Source organism: Pseudophryne corroboree, chromosome 2 (assembly GCF_028390025.1).
Source record: "Pseudophryne corroboree isolate aPseCor3 chromosome 2, aPseCor3.hap2, whole genome shotgun sequence".
Lineage (NCBI taxonomy): Eukaryota > Metazoa > Chordata > Amphibia > Anura > Myobatrachidae > Pseudophryne > Pseudophryne corroboree.
The window spans coordinates 967,770,262-967,786,097 of record NC_086445.1 but is presented as its reverse complement, the minus strand read 5'-3'; the positions used below and the strand labels follow the sequence as shown (position 1 = coordinate 967,786,097).

General features: G+C 43.8%; 1 protein-coding gene across 5 annotated transcripts in view; it reads left to right on the top strand.

The window, feature by feature from the left end:
* The first annotated feature begins 5,568 nt into the window (after positions 1-5,568).
* The window catches only part of C2H21orf91 (chromosome 2 C21orf91 homolog), a 43,289-nt gene continuing 33,021 nt past the window's right edge, over positions 5,569-15,836 (top strand). Inside the window, exons 1-3 of one of the 5 annotated variants that reach the window (XM_063956364.1) lie at positions 5,580-5,660; positions 5,785-5,881; positions 12,645-12,778. In XM_063956364.1, coding sequence (XP_063812434.1) covers positions 12,652-12,778 — 127 coding nt within the window. In that variant the 5' untranslated portion in view covers positions 5,580-5,660; positions 5,785-5,881; positions 12,645-12,651. Of the gene's footprint in view, positions 5,661-5,784; positions 5,882-6,062; positions 6,152-12,644; positions 12,779-15,836 lie in introns of those variants that run through there. The other 4 variants (XM_063956361.1, XM_063956365.1, XM_063956362.1 and 1 more) reach the window with 4 other exon arrangements.

Here is a 15,836-nt window from a genome sequence, read left to right as displayed (position 1 = left end):
GTGTTTGTCGCCCCCCTGCAAACTGTAAATTTGCACCCTCCCATACTTTACAAAGGGACAGTGTGCGCCTTTGGTGCACACTGAAAAAGGGGTGTGGTCTTACAAGGAAGGGGCATGGCCACACAATAGTACCCCCATTTCAAATTACACCACAGTAGCACAATCTTATTCACATAACACCACACGTAGTAGTGCTTCTTATACACATAATGCCTCCTGTAGTAGTGCCGCTTATACTCATAATGCCCCCTGTAGTAGTGCCACTTACACAAAATACCCCCTGTAGTAGTGCCGCTTACACAAAATGCCCCCTGTAGTAGTGCCGCTTACACACATTATGCCCACACAGTCACACATACACAGATACACACACACATACACACACATTTACATAGACACACACAGTAACACACACACATACATACACATTTACATACATACACATTTACACACACATACATACATACATACATACATATTTACATACATACATACACATACAGATACACACACATACATACACACATACATACATACATACATACATACATACATACACACTTTCTCAAGCTCACTCACTGTCTTCTTACCAAAGGAAGTCTGGCTGGTCGATGCTGTCCATCCTCCTGTTCCTCTTCATCATAATCAGCCTAGGGATGGCCATCAACCATCAATGATTCAAAATCATCAATGGTCTATGACCGATGTCAAATACTTTTACCATCAATGGGGGAGAACTAGATGGTTTCCCACCATCGATGGATCAGTGCAACTGAATATTTTATTTTTTTATCCTTTAAAGTGTCAGGGCACTGAGCTTAGCCCCGCCCCATGACACTCACGAAGCCATGCCCCCGGTCCCTGATTGGCCCGCATTTCATATTACTATAATGCAGGGTTGGCCATGCAGATGGTTTTACACCATCGAGGTTATCCAACAATGGTACCGTCGATGGCGACCGTCGATGGATAACCCACCGATGGCCATCCCTTGATCAGCCTGGTCCTGTGTAGCTCCACCCCTCCATTTAGTGTAAATCCGCCCCCTTTTCAGGTCTTCCTGCACAGTGCACAGTGCACACTGCGCGTTCTCACACAGCCAGGAAGGGGAGAGGACACTTAAAGCTGCCGACATTGCTACCAGTCACAGTGTGACAGGTGCAGCAGCAGGGATGCAGAGCAGGGAGAGCGCCTCTCCAGCCTGACGCCTCCCTGCACTGCATCTCTTTGCTGAGCGGGTGGCGCCAGGCCTGCATGCTGAATTAGGCCCATAGGGGGTTATTCAGGTTTGTTAGCAAACTGAAAAAGCCAGCAGCTGCACTGCAAACCATGTTGCACTGCAGGTGGGGCAGATGTAACATGTGCAGAGAGATTCAGATTTGGGTGAGTTATATTGCTATACTGTGCACATGCATACTGTCATGTTATAAACTGTGGAGGAGTAAAATAATTCCTCTCAGTGGCGTAACTACAGGGTAGCTAGACTGGGAAATGTCCAGGGGCCCACAAGGTGTGGCGACGCACCAAGCGCTGGCATTTGGATAGTGCTGAAGCTGTGGCCTGAGTTTCCAAACTCCTGGATCATCATGTGTCGTGACCATGCTGGCGCTGCTACCTGCTAGACCCGCCTGACACCCACTGTCTGCCGCTTTCCATGAGGAGGCTTCTCTGTCATTGGGGCTTGCCTGTGGAGATTGGTGTTCCCGTGAGTACCACCAAAGGCATCCTGTTGGTCTGTCTGTCCCTTGGGATTACCTCGGACCCGTATTGTCTCCCTCCTCGTCTGCCTGTTCCCTGTTTGGCTCTGTTGCTCGCTATACAGCTGCAGCATGTAGGTATCAACGGAGCCAAACAGTTACGCCACTGATTCCTCCTATGTGAACAGGATGTAATTCATTATAAAAAGCGCGTGGAATAATCATGTAAAAAATGTTTATTACCAACATAATATGGATTTATAACCATAATTATTATTAATAAATAGGCCCCTATATGCATAGACAGGGCCGCCATCAGGGGGTGCTGGTGGCACAGCTGTCCCGGGCCCAGCCAATCTGACAGAAGAGGGCCCGGGATGCTCATGCAGCCGCCTGCCTGCCCGCCGCCGTCCCGCTGTTGTCCCTGCTGTTCCCCGAACCTCCATCAGCTCTGTATTGAAAACGTCCCTCCCAAAATGGCCACCGCCACAGAGGCGACGGTTATAACTGTCTCCTCTGAGGCGGCAGTCATTTTGGGAGGGATGATTTCAATACAGAGCTGCAGGAAGACGGACGACAGAAGCAGAAAAGCAGGGACGGAGGTGGGCAGGCAGTGGCATCAGCATCCCGGGCCCTCCCATCAGCGGCAGCAATGGGGGAGGGAAGGAAGGAATCCCCTGACAACGAGCAGAACCCCAGTGATAACTAATAGGTACTTTTCATAATTATTGTGTGGCCATAATATGGTATCAGGGGCATTACTGTGTGGGGCATAATAGTCATTACTGTGTGGGGCATAATATGGTGATGGGCAATACTGTGGGGACTTAATATGGTGCAAGGGGCATAAACCGGTGTTGCGCCGTGTCTGCAAAAAAATTATACTTTTTTTTTTTTTTTAATATATACTTATTATTTAACTTCTTTTTCCGGGGGGGGGATGGCTTGCCTATTTTGTCAGTCCCGGGCCCCACAATTTCTGATGGCAGCCCTGTGCCTAGACGTTTCTATAATGGGTGCCGAGTGTGCGCTACACACGGCCCCTGGGTACAGGCAGGCCCACACTGCACACCCTACTCCCATGTTTAACCACTTACCTCTCCGGAGTCCCATGTCGGCTGCTGCTGCAGGAAAAATCACATGGAAAATGGCACAGCTGGCATTTTTCCAGTGATTTGTGCATGCGCAGTACAGATTTTACTCTGGGAATATGGCAGGTTGGTATCCTGAATGCCGTGATCCTGATAGCCAGCAAATTAAACGTATACCCTTAATACACTATCAGGGGAGTTTTAAGAGAGGAGGGGACCCGCTTGCAGTGTCCGTTACTGGCCTCCTTCTCTATGGCAGCAAGGAGACTCTGCGTAGGTCTCCGGGAACATGGCGCCAGCGCCTTGTTCCCAGCATGTGTAAATCACTCGGAAATGGCCGTGTTGGTGTATGTACCCTATACTTGTCCTATGTTGTCTTCAACTGTCACTGTTTTCCTTATTTGTTTATGTACTCTGTAATTGGGCGCTGTGGATCTCTTGTGGCACCATAGAAAGGCTACATAATATATACACTGCTCAAATAAATAAAGGGAACACTAATATAACACATCCTAGATCTGAATGAATGAAATATTCTTATTAAATACTTTGCTCTTTACATAGTTGAATGTGCTGACAACAAAATCACACAAAAATTATCAATGGAAATCAAATTTATTAACCCATGGAGGTCTGGATTTGGAGTCACCCTCAAAATTAAAGTGGAAAAACACACTACAGGCTGATCCAACTTTGATGTAATGTCCTTAAAACAAGTCAAAATGAGGCTCAGTAGTGTGTGTGGCCTCCACGTGCCTGTATGACCTCCCTACAATGCCTGGGCATGCTCCTGATGAGGAGGCAGATGGTCTCCTGAGGGATCTCCTCCCAGACCTGGACTAAGCATCCGCCAACTCCTGGAAAGTCTGTGGTGCAACGTGGCATTGGTGGATGGAGCGAGACATGATGTCCCAGATGTGCTCAATTGGATTCAGGTCTGGGGAACGGGCGGGCCAATCCATAGCATCGATGCCTTCGTCTTGCAGGAACTGCTGAAACACTCCAGCCACATGAGGTCTAGCATTGTCTTGCATTAGGAACCCAGGGCCAACCGCACCAGCATATGGTCTCACAAGGGGTCTGAGGAACTCATCTCAGTACCTAATGGCAGTCAGGCTACCTCTGGCGAGCACATGGAGGGCTGTGTGGCCCCCCAAAGAAATGCCACCCCACACCATTATTGACCCACTGCCAAGCCGGTCATGCTGGAGGATGTTGCAGGCAGCAGAACATTCTCCTTCGCGTCTCCAGACTCTGTCACGTCTGTCACATGTGCTCAGTGAGAACCTGCTTTCATCTGTGAAGAGCACAGGGCGCCAGTGGTGAATTTGCCAATCTTGGTGTTCTCTGACAAATGCCAAACGTCCTGCACAGTGTTGGGCTGTAAGCACAACCCCCACCTGTGGACGTCGGGCCCTCATACCACCCTCATGGAGTCTGTTTCTGATCGTTTGAGTAGACACATGCACATTTGTGGCTTGCTGGAGGTCATTTTGCAGGGCTCTGGCAGTGCTCCTCCTGTTCCTCCTTGCACAAAGGCGGAGGTAGCGGTCCTGCTGCTGGGTTGTTGCCCTCCTACGGCCTCCTCCACGTCTCCTGATGTACTGGCCTGTCTCCTGGTAGCGCCTCCATGCTCTGGACACTACGCTGACAGACACAGCAAACCTTCTTGCCACAGCTCGCATTGATGTGCCATCTTGGATGAGCTGCACTACCTGAGCCACTTGTGTGGGTTGTAGGGAGGTCATACAGGCACGTGTAGGCCACACACACTACTGAGCCTCATTTTGACTTGTTTTAAGGACATTACATCAAAGTTGGATCAGCCTGTAGTGTGTTTTTCCACTTTAATTTTGAGGGTGAGTCCAAATCCAGACCTCCATGGGTTAATAAATTTGATTTCCATTGATAATTTTTGTGTGATTTTGTTGTCAGCACATTCAACTATGTAAAGAACAAAGTATTTAAAAAGAATATTTCATTCATTCAGATCTAGGATGTGTTATTTTAGTGTTCCCTTTATTTTTTTGAGCAGTGTATATGTATATATATATGTATATATATATATATATATATATATATATAAACGAACTGGTAACCGGCACTCTCACTTCATCATCATCCTGCCGCGGTGCACATTAATATGGTACATACATTCCTCCAAGATACGGCACTCAGCGGACTTGTTCAATAAGTAAACTTCAACAACAGTTGTAGCAGCAACGTTTCGGCTTTAATTAGCCGTTTTCAAGCAACATCAATGTTGCTTGAAAACGGCTAATTAAAGCCGAAACGTTGCTGCTACAACTGTTGTTGAAGTTTACTTATTGAACAAGTCCGCTGAGTGCCGTATCTTGGAGGAATATATATATATATATATATATATATATATATATATATATATTACACACACACACACACACACACACACACACACACACACACACAGACAGATAGATAGATACACACATATATATAATATACTTTGCTTAGTTTTATATTTAAAAAAAAGTTATGTCTTGTCAACTAGCCTAATCTGCACTTTTATGCCCCCCACCCTCTTCCCCCCTCCCTTACCCCAGTAAAACGGGGTTAGATGGGTGTCTGCAAAATGCGGGCCAGGCGCACAACACAAAGTGCCTGGGAGTTTACTAGGAAGTCAGAGACACAATGTAACAACGTCTTCTGTTACATTCTGTAGAAGCAGTTATCCTGTGGGCGGGGCTAAGCACGCTTTCCGCTCACACAGCCCCTCCCCGCTCTGTTTCAGAACGTCTCCTTCTATGACGTAAGGAACGGCGTGTACTTTCCTGGGGACTATACACAGCCGGACTGTACCACTCGCCATGGAGTATAGGGAACGCCGCCGAAGGTAAAACCCCGCTGATGATGTAGTGATCCTATAGATGATCATGCAGTATTTAATTTACGTAGAATTATTGTTCTCTTCCTACTATAAATGAGCACATATCCTCGTTGTACCCCCGTATCTGCAGTGGGTTAGTCCATTACCTGGCATCAGTGCTGTGCCGTATGTTGTAGCTATTGACGTGGACTGTACCATATTTCCTAGGGGAGTGAGAAAAGACATAGGTGAGTTTTATGCCCTTGATATTTGTGTTTGGTAGCTGTTCCGTGGCTTAGTGCTAGTGTAAAACCAAAAAAATCAAGAGACAGTGTTGTGTATTTTTTTTTTGTAATGGTTTTAAACTTCTCTCTCCACCACACACTGTGAGGTGTTGGTATGATCCAGTGAGTGAGTGATCTAGTAGGGGATGTCCATGCTGATGTAGTGTAAGGAGTGGGTAGAAGACAATCAGTGAGGTAGGAAGAGCAGCGTTCGTTAACTACAGGCTAATGTATGTGAGTATATCTTCAGCTTTGTCAGCTCACATCGCATATATATGTATTTGTTACATACATGGTCACAAAACAGTATTTATTAACTCCTTTATTGTCTTATATTTATCATCAGAGAGGGCTTACAGGTGTACAAGTTTGTAGCCTTGATTACAAGTTCTATGTAGAGATGTTTTAGAAACCGGTTTGAAACAAGTCTCATTTTTGTATAACTTTTTTTTTGTTTCTTTGTTGCCTTTTGTTATTAACTCCTCGTGTTGTGTTGTGAATGATACAGTAGCTCTGGGGCATAGAAACATTCTGGGGGCCAAAGGAGTCTTTTGTTCTGTTTGATCTTACAGAGTTTTTGTTTATTTTCTTTTTTTCTAAAATTTTTATTTCATTATAGTATTTTAGGTTTGAAGTGTATTTTAGCTGTATGTAGTATAAATTACAATGCAACTTTAGACAGGTGTAAAGTTTTGACTAGCCATCATGGTAGTGGTACACCTATAGTTTAATCAGATTACTAGTAAACACCTTTTAAAGGCTTTATCTCCCATCCTCATGTTTACACTAATAAGTCTTTTTAGATGTGATAGTAAATGACCCCTAATGCTGCACTTACTGAGAACTCAACATGCCAAGGTTCAGTTTACTAACAAAGGACTTCTGCCCAGGCCCCCTGAGGCTGCATCAGTTCCTGATTTTGTTCCAAAGCAACAAAAGGATTTAGCTAAACCTTAATGTAACTTGTTGTGGTGCATTTAGTAGAGGAAAGGGGATTTGATAGTGTGCGCTTCTACATAGTCTCCATTTTGGTATGCTATTGGTTATAGATCCTGCCTTATTTTTTGTTTAATTCCTTCCTGATTAGTACTAAATGTATATTGTGATTTTTAATAGTTTATTGCATTCATCTGTTTTGCTATGACTGCTGTTGAGTCTGGCTATTAACACACATATTTGGCATTCATTTCTTCGCACTGGATGTATTTCAGTTCTGTTCCTACTCCAGAAGTTTTTAAGGTCATTGGCTTTATGAAGTTCTGATAAAATACACAGAAGCGCTGTACAGTTGGAATGAAGTTGGCTTTCTGCGTGTCTCTTATTTTGGCATGGTTCATGTGACTGAGAATAGTGTTATGTTACTTACAGCTTTTATATGGCTTGTTAAATCTCTTAATAAAGAACTTTTTTTTTTTTTTTTTCTCCCTGCTCTGTCACATGTGACCTAATGAAACGTCTGTGTACAGGATAAAAGTGTATTGACTGCTCAGAACAAAATTATTTATTGCTGTTGGTTTAATAGGGCTACAAAATAAAGCAGTCCTAATTTTTTTTTTTTTTTTTGCTCCTGCCATTCCCGCATGCTGAGATCCCCCCCATGCTGGTAGGCTGGTCACAGAATCTTTAACACTGCATTTTTCTGTGTTCAACCACCATAAAAGTCATGGACCCCCAGCCATTGGGACATGGTTCATTGCTGCAGATTTGTTAGAGGCAGCTTCAGAACTCCTAGCATTTTCCGCTTGATTACTTCTCCAACGAGCTGTTTGAACTTAGCCTGACTTGCAAATTATACTTTCTTGCTTTGATCACAGGCCTCATCTTGTCATTGCACATTGGTAGACGTGACTCTTTTGCCATAACTCCCTTCATCCATTATACATCAGAAACCTTTTATAACTTTCAGAGACTTCCAACTGATCCGCGTCCTGTCACTTGCTGTTAATATAAAAATGATTTAAAAATAAATCAAAAAATTTTTATTCTAGCTGGTTCAGAGGTTTTGGAAATATTGCAGCATTTGGTTATTTTATTTCTAATTGTTCACTTGTAGTGGATAAAAATAAATAAATTAGTAGCTCAGGAAAAAAAAGGGGGGGCAGACTAGATGGGCCAAGTGGTTCTTATCTGCCGTCAAATTCTATGTTTCTATAAACACTGGTAATCTCTAAAGCAATGTGCTGGTTAACTTTTTATATCCACTGGTGTGTCTGTACCAGTAATACATTATATCTATGTTTTGCCTGTCCCTTTTTATTATTATTATTATTATTATTATTATTATCCTTTATTTATATGGCGCCACAAGGGTTCCGCAGCGCCCAATTACAGAGTACATAAACAAATAATCAAACAGGAAAACAGCAACTTACAGTTGACGACAATATAGGACAAGTACAGGGTAAATAAACATAGCTACATCAGCAGATGACACTGGAATAAGTATCAGGTGGCAGAAGACTGCTGGATGTGTACAGTTGAAGATTATTAAAGTAAGACTAAGGATAAGCACATGAGGGAAGAGGGCCCTGCTCGTGAGAGCTTACATTCTAAAGGGGAGGGGTAGACAGACAGGGGTGAGACAGATGGGGTACATAGAGATCGTGGAACAGAGGTTTAGGATGAGATTTGGCTGGGTTTGGTGAAGAAGTGGGTCTTGAGAGCCCGTTTGAAGTTTTGTAGAGAGGTGGAGAGTCTGAGGGGGAGAGGTAGGGAATTCCAGAGAAGTGGTGCAGCACGTGAAAAATCTTGGAGGTAGGAGTGGGAGGAAGTAATCCGTAGGCAGGAGAGTCGGCGAGCATTAGCAGAGCGAAGAGGACGGGTGGGAGTGTAAAGGGAGATAAGATCAGAGATGTAGATGGGAGAGGAGTGGGTGAGGGCTTTGTAAGCAAGTGTGAGAAGCTTGAAATGGATTCTGAAAGGGAAGGGGAGCCAGTGAAGGTCTAGTAAGAGAGGAGAGGTGGACGTAGTGCGTTTGGTGAGGAAAATGAGCCGGGCAGCAGCATTGAGGATAGATTGGAGTGGAGAGAGGTATTTGTCAGGAATGCCAGTCAGGAGGAGATTACAGTAGTCCAGTCTGGAGATGACCAGTGAGTGGATAAGAGTCTTAGTAGCTTCCTGGGTCAGAAAGGGTCTGATCCTGGAAATATTTTTTAGATGAAAACGGCAGGTTTGTGAGAGGTGCTGAATGTGTGGTTTGAAGGAGAGGGAGAAGTCGAGGATTACTCCAAGACAGCGCACTTACCAAATACCAAAACAGGATAGATGCTGAAATACGCGTAGAATAACGCCCCACAATAAAGAAACTAAATTCATAATGAGGGCGTTACAGCATGGGAACCTTTAAAAATTGCACTTATTTGTAAAACATTCACTAGGCACAGGTTTATAGTCAATTGGTAGACTGCTTCTATGAGAACATTGGTTCGGACTCCAGAAGACCCAGGTTGGAAGAAAAGTGTCTGATTGGCTGTTCAGCTAAAGGCCATAACATAACCCAGCTAAGGGGTTCGGTATGAATTACTGGCGGCCGACAGCGGCATCCCGGCCACCAGAATGCCGGCAGCGGGGAGATTGCTAGAAAGCCACTTGCGGCCTCGCCGAGATCGCCACCCTGCGCTCGCCACAGGTTATATTCTCTCTCTCCATGGGTGTCATGGACACCCACAGAGGGAGAATAACCTGTGGTGACGGTATTCCAGTGGCGGTATTTCACCGCTAGGCGGGATTCCGGTGTCTGCATTGTGAGCGCCGTGTTCCCGGCTAGCGGTATATCAACCGCTTCCCCATTAATTTGGACTATTACACAGCAGACGATGCAAATGCTGTATACTTACAGGAAGCTCACACATGAGATGGGCAGATCTGAAACTGAGGAATGGTAATACTGGCTGATGGGTGGGTGTGGGAGGGGGAATGTGAGTGGGAGCACCTTAGTAAGAAAAAAATAATAATTACCTAGTAGTAAGTAGCACAGCTTTATAGCAAAATGTATTTAACTAGGAAATAAAACCACAAATTTGGCATTATCAAATATCAAAGGCTGAATAATATACATAAAGTGTCCCCTTTAAATACACACCAAATTCCAGGGCAGACACGGGTTCAGTGTGAACGCATCTAACCTGGGAATTACCCGGGTGTTTGGTGTCGTGTGAATGGGGGTCTCAAACTGACACCTGGGAAGTGTTCGGGTTAACAGACTTGGGTCATACCTGTGTATTTCCCAGGTCTTATGTCTGAAAGGGGCATTAGATGTAATTATCCTATAAGTCAATATACAGTGAAATGTGGATACACATTTGTGTTTTGCCTCTAGTTGTTTTTTTTTTTTTTTCCAGCAAATGACTGTCCTGACTGAATTGTTACCCCACCCAGACTTTCTGCTGTGTACAATAATTTAGATATAATAATTACATTTTTAAATATATGTAATTAAGCTAACCTTTGCCCAATAAATATCTGATGGGTTTTATTCTCATGCCCAATAAATATACCTTTCTATCAGAGCCCATAAAATGTACCTTTAAAAAAAAAAAAAAAAAAAAGGTGACTCCAACAGCAGTTTTTAGTGAGGGGGAAGGGGGAGGAGAGGGCCACCTGTGGTATCACAGCCCTCTGTGCAGTGATAGTACAATAAAGTTCAATGTCATAATTGTGTGTCTTACCCAAGGGTAGGAGCAGATGGGGATTGAATCATGATATCACAAACCTAACTGCATCAAAGTTAAGACAAAATGGAGTTTGAAGTATAAGTAGGTTGGTTTAAAACTGGCCATACACTGCACAGCAGACCAGCAGACAGGGAAGAGGGCAGCAGCAGCTACCTCAATAATCGTATTGTGTGGTGTACGATAACCGTCATACACTACACAATGCATGGAGGCAATCTCCATTCACAGCAACTAATGGGGGGAAACCAAACCAAAAGAGACGGACTGTTTTTCAGTTGTTATCAGGCTGTGAATTATCTTTCAGTATCATACACTGGATCTCATTCAGTAAGGTTTGCAAAGTCAGCTGTTTAGCAGAATTTGCAATCCTTTGACTTGCATGCTGGGGGCCGCCCATCGTAGGGCAAGGCCACCCTGCATGCTACCCGCCGCCTCCCCATCTGCGACCACGCACTTATTGCAATCATGCTGCAATTAGTGCGTGGTTGCAGAAATTGGGGAAGCCTCCTGCCGGCGTTGCCTGGCTGCGCCGGCAGTAGGGCCGCTGCCATTTTTTTTTATTGGAGCAGCTGCGTGTGATGTCATGCAGCTGCCCTGATACACACACACACACACACCACGCCCCCTGTTTTGCCGCCACGCCTCTGTTTCCCCACTGCTACCCCCGCAATGCTCCTTCTCTGCCTTGGAAACAGTGTCCCGCCCCGTAATAGCCTCTGCCTGTCAATCAGGCAGAGGTGTTCATAATTACTGTGGGTCCAAGCTGAATGATAATCGTTCAATTCAGTCGTCTGTTTATCTGACGTGTATGAATATCATGTAGTGCATGGCCAGATTAAGGACCTCATTCAGTATCAGCAGCAGTTTTTGCTACATCGCAAAAACTGCTACAGAGAAAAATTTCATGCTGGGAGCCGTCCCACGTTGCAAATGCACCGCAGGCGCCAGCCGTAGTGGTAGCCTCCTGCATACGCAACACAGCTGCACACGCCACCATTTTTCACCTCGCAGCGGACACGCGTCTTCCCCCCCCCCTCGCCCCCTTTAAATTGTATGAACACGTCTATGTTGTGACCATGCCCTCGCAACACCACCCTCTGTTGTCAATCAAAATGAGATTGCATCCTCCCGGAGGTGAGGCACTCAAACTAAACTTTAGAACTCCACAGTAGTTGGGATTAGTTGCCATTCCACAACGAGAAATAACTTGGCCTAATATAAACGTGTTTTTGACTTTTTAAAGTCATCCAGCTATATACTACAGCTTACTGGGCCATCAGAATCTTGAGGTGCACAATGTAGGACTTCTACCTAAAATAACCTGCTTAAAACTAAGAAAAACACTGTAACTGTAATCTAAAAATGATTTTAGGGTTGAGTATCCCATATGCAAATATTCCGAAATACGGATTTTTTTTTTGAGTGAGACAGTGAAACCTTTGTTTTCTGATGGTTCATTGTACACAAACTTTGTTTAATACACAAAGTTATTAAAAATACTGTATTAAATGACCTTCAGGCTGTGTGTATAAGGTGTATATGAAACATAAATGAATTGTGTGAATGTAGACACTTTGTTTAATGCACAAAGTTATAAATAATATTGGCTACAATGACCTTCAGGCTGTGTGTATAAGGTATATTTAAAACATAACTGCATTCTGTGCTTATCATGGCGATGGGACCCAAGTCTATCTCATTGTGGTATGCAATTATTCCAAAATACGGAAAAATCCGATATCCAAAATACTTCTGGTCCCAAGCATTTTGGATAAGGGATACTCAAATCAAGCTCAAGAAAGCAGTTGGTGTAGCAAACCGTTTTTATCAGGCAGAAGACCCTTCCATCTCGAGCACCAAGAGTGATACCAGTTCCCAGCAAAATTGTTTTAATTAGGGTGATAATTTTGAGCTTAATCAGAGAATAAAACACACAGCGTTATTTGAATATAAATGGATGACATATGTGATGCCTTCAATTAGTCAAAGCAGCTGTGTTTGCATAGGACCATTTTCTGTCTTCCTTTGGTGATGTGATCTTCTCTCTGTCTCAGGGGCACCATGGCTGAAGAGGAGCAGTTTGTGAACATTGACTTGAATGATGACAATGTCTGTGGCATCTGCAAGCTGGGCACCGACATAGAGACCCTGTCATTTTGTCACATTTGCTTTGAGCTGAGCATTGAGGGTAAGATTGACTTGTCTGGTTTCGTTTGCATGATGCGTCATGGATGTACTACTTTCCTGTCCAGAAATACTATTTATGTCTCCTTTGCAGAATTGCATTGGACATATTTATTCTTTGGGGCAAATCCTTGATAAATAAAATAAAATAATAATAATAATTTATAAAATATATACATGCATACGAAAAACGGGGTTTTTATTTCAGTCCGGCGTTCGTAGACCATCGAGTACATTTACTAAGCTTCTAAAAGAGAGGTTTTGCCCATAACATCTAATCAGATTTTAACTACTATATTCGAGAGCTAGTACTAGGTAAATTATAGCTACATTCTTATTGGTTCTTTTTCATTAGCTTTAGTAAATTTCCTTCCCATGTGTTATCTGTGCTGCATTTAACTAAGATTTTGTAATACCCTGTGTTGTGGTGTTCTGGCATATATTTTCCTATAATCAAACTGGAACTTGTACCACTTTTGCACAAAAAAAAACAGCTCCAACCCTGGACACTAGACATGGGGTATGAGACGAGTTTTAGGTTTCTTACCCATTTCACGCCGGCAGATGGACCCAAGTTATTCCCAGGTCAGCTCCATTCACATCTGACCTGGGTCTTCTATCTGAGAGTGGACACATGGAGATAAAGTCATCTCCAATCGTTACTGCATTCGCCAATCGGTGCCTTTTAGGGATGAGGTCATTGTGACCTGGGTCATGCCTTTCACATTGGAAACAACCCGGGTCCTACTCGAGAATAACCCTTGGTAGCGACCAGTGTCGAGGTTCCAGCAGTTTGGACCTAAGTAGACCTTTTCACACTAAGCCAATCTTCTCTTGAAGGTCAGCAAGAACAATCAGCTGTTAAATGGAAATTTGTTGCAGCCACAATTACAGATTGTCAGACAGCACTCACAAAACTTGTAGTATAGTAAATATGTAAAGACTAAGAAATTAAAAATTCTAAATTAAACACGGAGCATCATGCAGTAAGAAAAAATAAACCGTATTTATTATAAAAAGGAGATAATGTGTTAAGTATTTTCAACTTCAGGCTGCTTTTTATAACCATTAGGACTTGAGGGTTTGCAAAGTGGAAAATCAGATTAACCAAATTGTCCCAGTATGTAATTTGTCATTCGGGGGAAGAGAGAGCTAAAATAATCCTCAGAAGTCTAGTGATATGTATTACGGATCTTGATTAGTCCCTCCAGTCAAACCGTTTTCGTTGTGTTTCACCACACTGGAGATTTGCGCCTGCTTTCTGGTCTCTTGTAGTGACGGCTGTAGTATTGTCTACCATGATGAAGAAGCCCACAGTCATATCCCAGGTGTAGAAGAAGCTGTCTGGATAGCAAATGACCGAAGGAATGCGTCCTGGATTATACTGTAAATCGTTCTCTACATATTTGTGTGTTAACATCATATAGCGCACACTTATTCCATAGCATTGTGTATTTTAGGCATTCAGTGAGTGCGAGCATGAGGTGGCCATGCAAACTTGGGGCTAATTCAGACCAGATATCTGCTATGACAGCTTGAAGCCCTTTCTGTAGTGTACTCGCGCACCCAATGAGATGTGAAAGGATCTCACTGGTGCGATCGCTGCTGCCTGATTGACAGGCAGAGGTGGTCATGGGGCGGGCCGCGTCGGCTGCGTAACATCATACGCAGCTGCTACGACCCAAAACATGGCAAGTAGTCTCCTCCCAGCGCAGCAAGGCTGCGCAGGTTGGGAGTTACCCGCCAGGTGCAACAGCATCGCCACTGTGCGATGCTTTCGCACTAGTGCCGGGGGGTGTAGGGCTTGACATGCGGGGCAGACTAGCCCTGTGCTGGGCGCCCCCCCCCCCACATGTCAGAGAAACTGATCGTAGATGTGCTAAATGTAACACCTCTACGATCATGCCTGAATCGCTCCCTCTGCCCAGATAGAGCTCTGGTATCAAGCCCATGACCCCAGTGCTTTGAGGTAGCAAAGTTGACCATTGCGCTACTGTGCTGACTATACTTTTATTTGTAAATGTATTATGTTTATACTTTAGGAAAATCCTATGGAAAAGAGAGATTTATAGTGACAGGAGTATAGACAGATAATACAGGAGCTGGAAAGTCGCACGTTGTGACTGTTTCAGTACAATACTTGTTTAATATTGGAGAGTGCCCCCTATGTGTGTCCACCCCCTTCCCCCCTACTTTCTGGGGACCAGCGCTCTTTTCCACATAATGGTGGGGGGTCTCTCTCCTTCATCTAACAGGTGAATATCTGTGTATATTAGTGATGAGCGGATTCGGTTTTACTCGGTTCTCAAAACGGCATCTTATTGGCTCACGGATGTCACGTGTTTTGGATAGCCAATAAGATGCCGTTTTGAGAACCGAGTAAAACCGAGTAAAACCGAACCTCGCTCATCACTAGTGTATATGTGTAAAATATATATGTGATATGCATTGAATCTGTACATAACTGCACTTGATTGAAAAAAATGGCGATTATATAAGGTTACTACAACATCTGAGACATCATCTGCACTCCTGACTTGATCATATGCACTGGAGCTTGGTTCTTTGTTCCTAGCCTATAGGTGCACATAGCTGCAGGGAATTGGGTCATAACGTTCCTGTGACTGTGTAGGGTGCCATGTGTGAAACATGTGACCAATGTTTTCCTGTGTAAACATTAACTGGCAGACTAAGCAAAGGGCTTTTCTAGTCATTACACGTGCTGGAGCCGTAGTGCTGTATAAGTGATGTGATTAACCTGATGAATAGGCAAATGATAGAACTGCCTCAGGTAAAACAAAGGCAATGTGTGTTATATACTGTAACTTCTAATTAGAATTAATACTGTATATTATATTGAGCCTGATTCATGTTTGTAAGTAAAGTAAAAAAAAAAAGCATGTAACTTTGTCTGAACCTAACCATGTTTCAGTGCAAGGGAGGGCAATTTTTTTTTTTCTGTTCAGGGTAAATACAGTACTGGCTGCTTTTGCATGTAGCCCACAAATGTTAGACTGCTTTATACTTATACCCCTTTCACATCGCACAAATAACCCGGTACC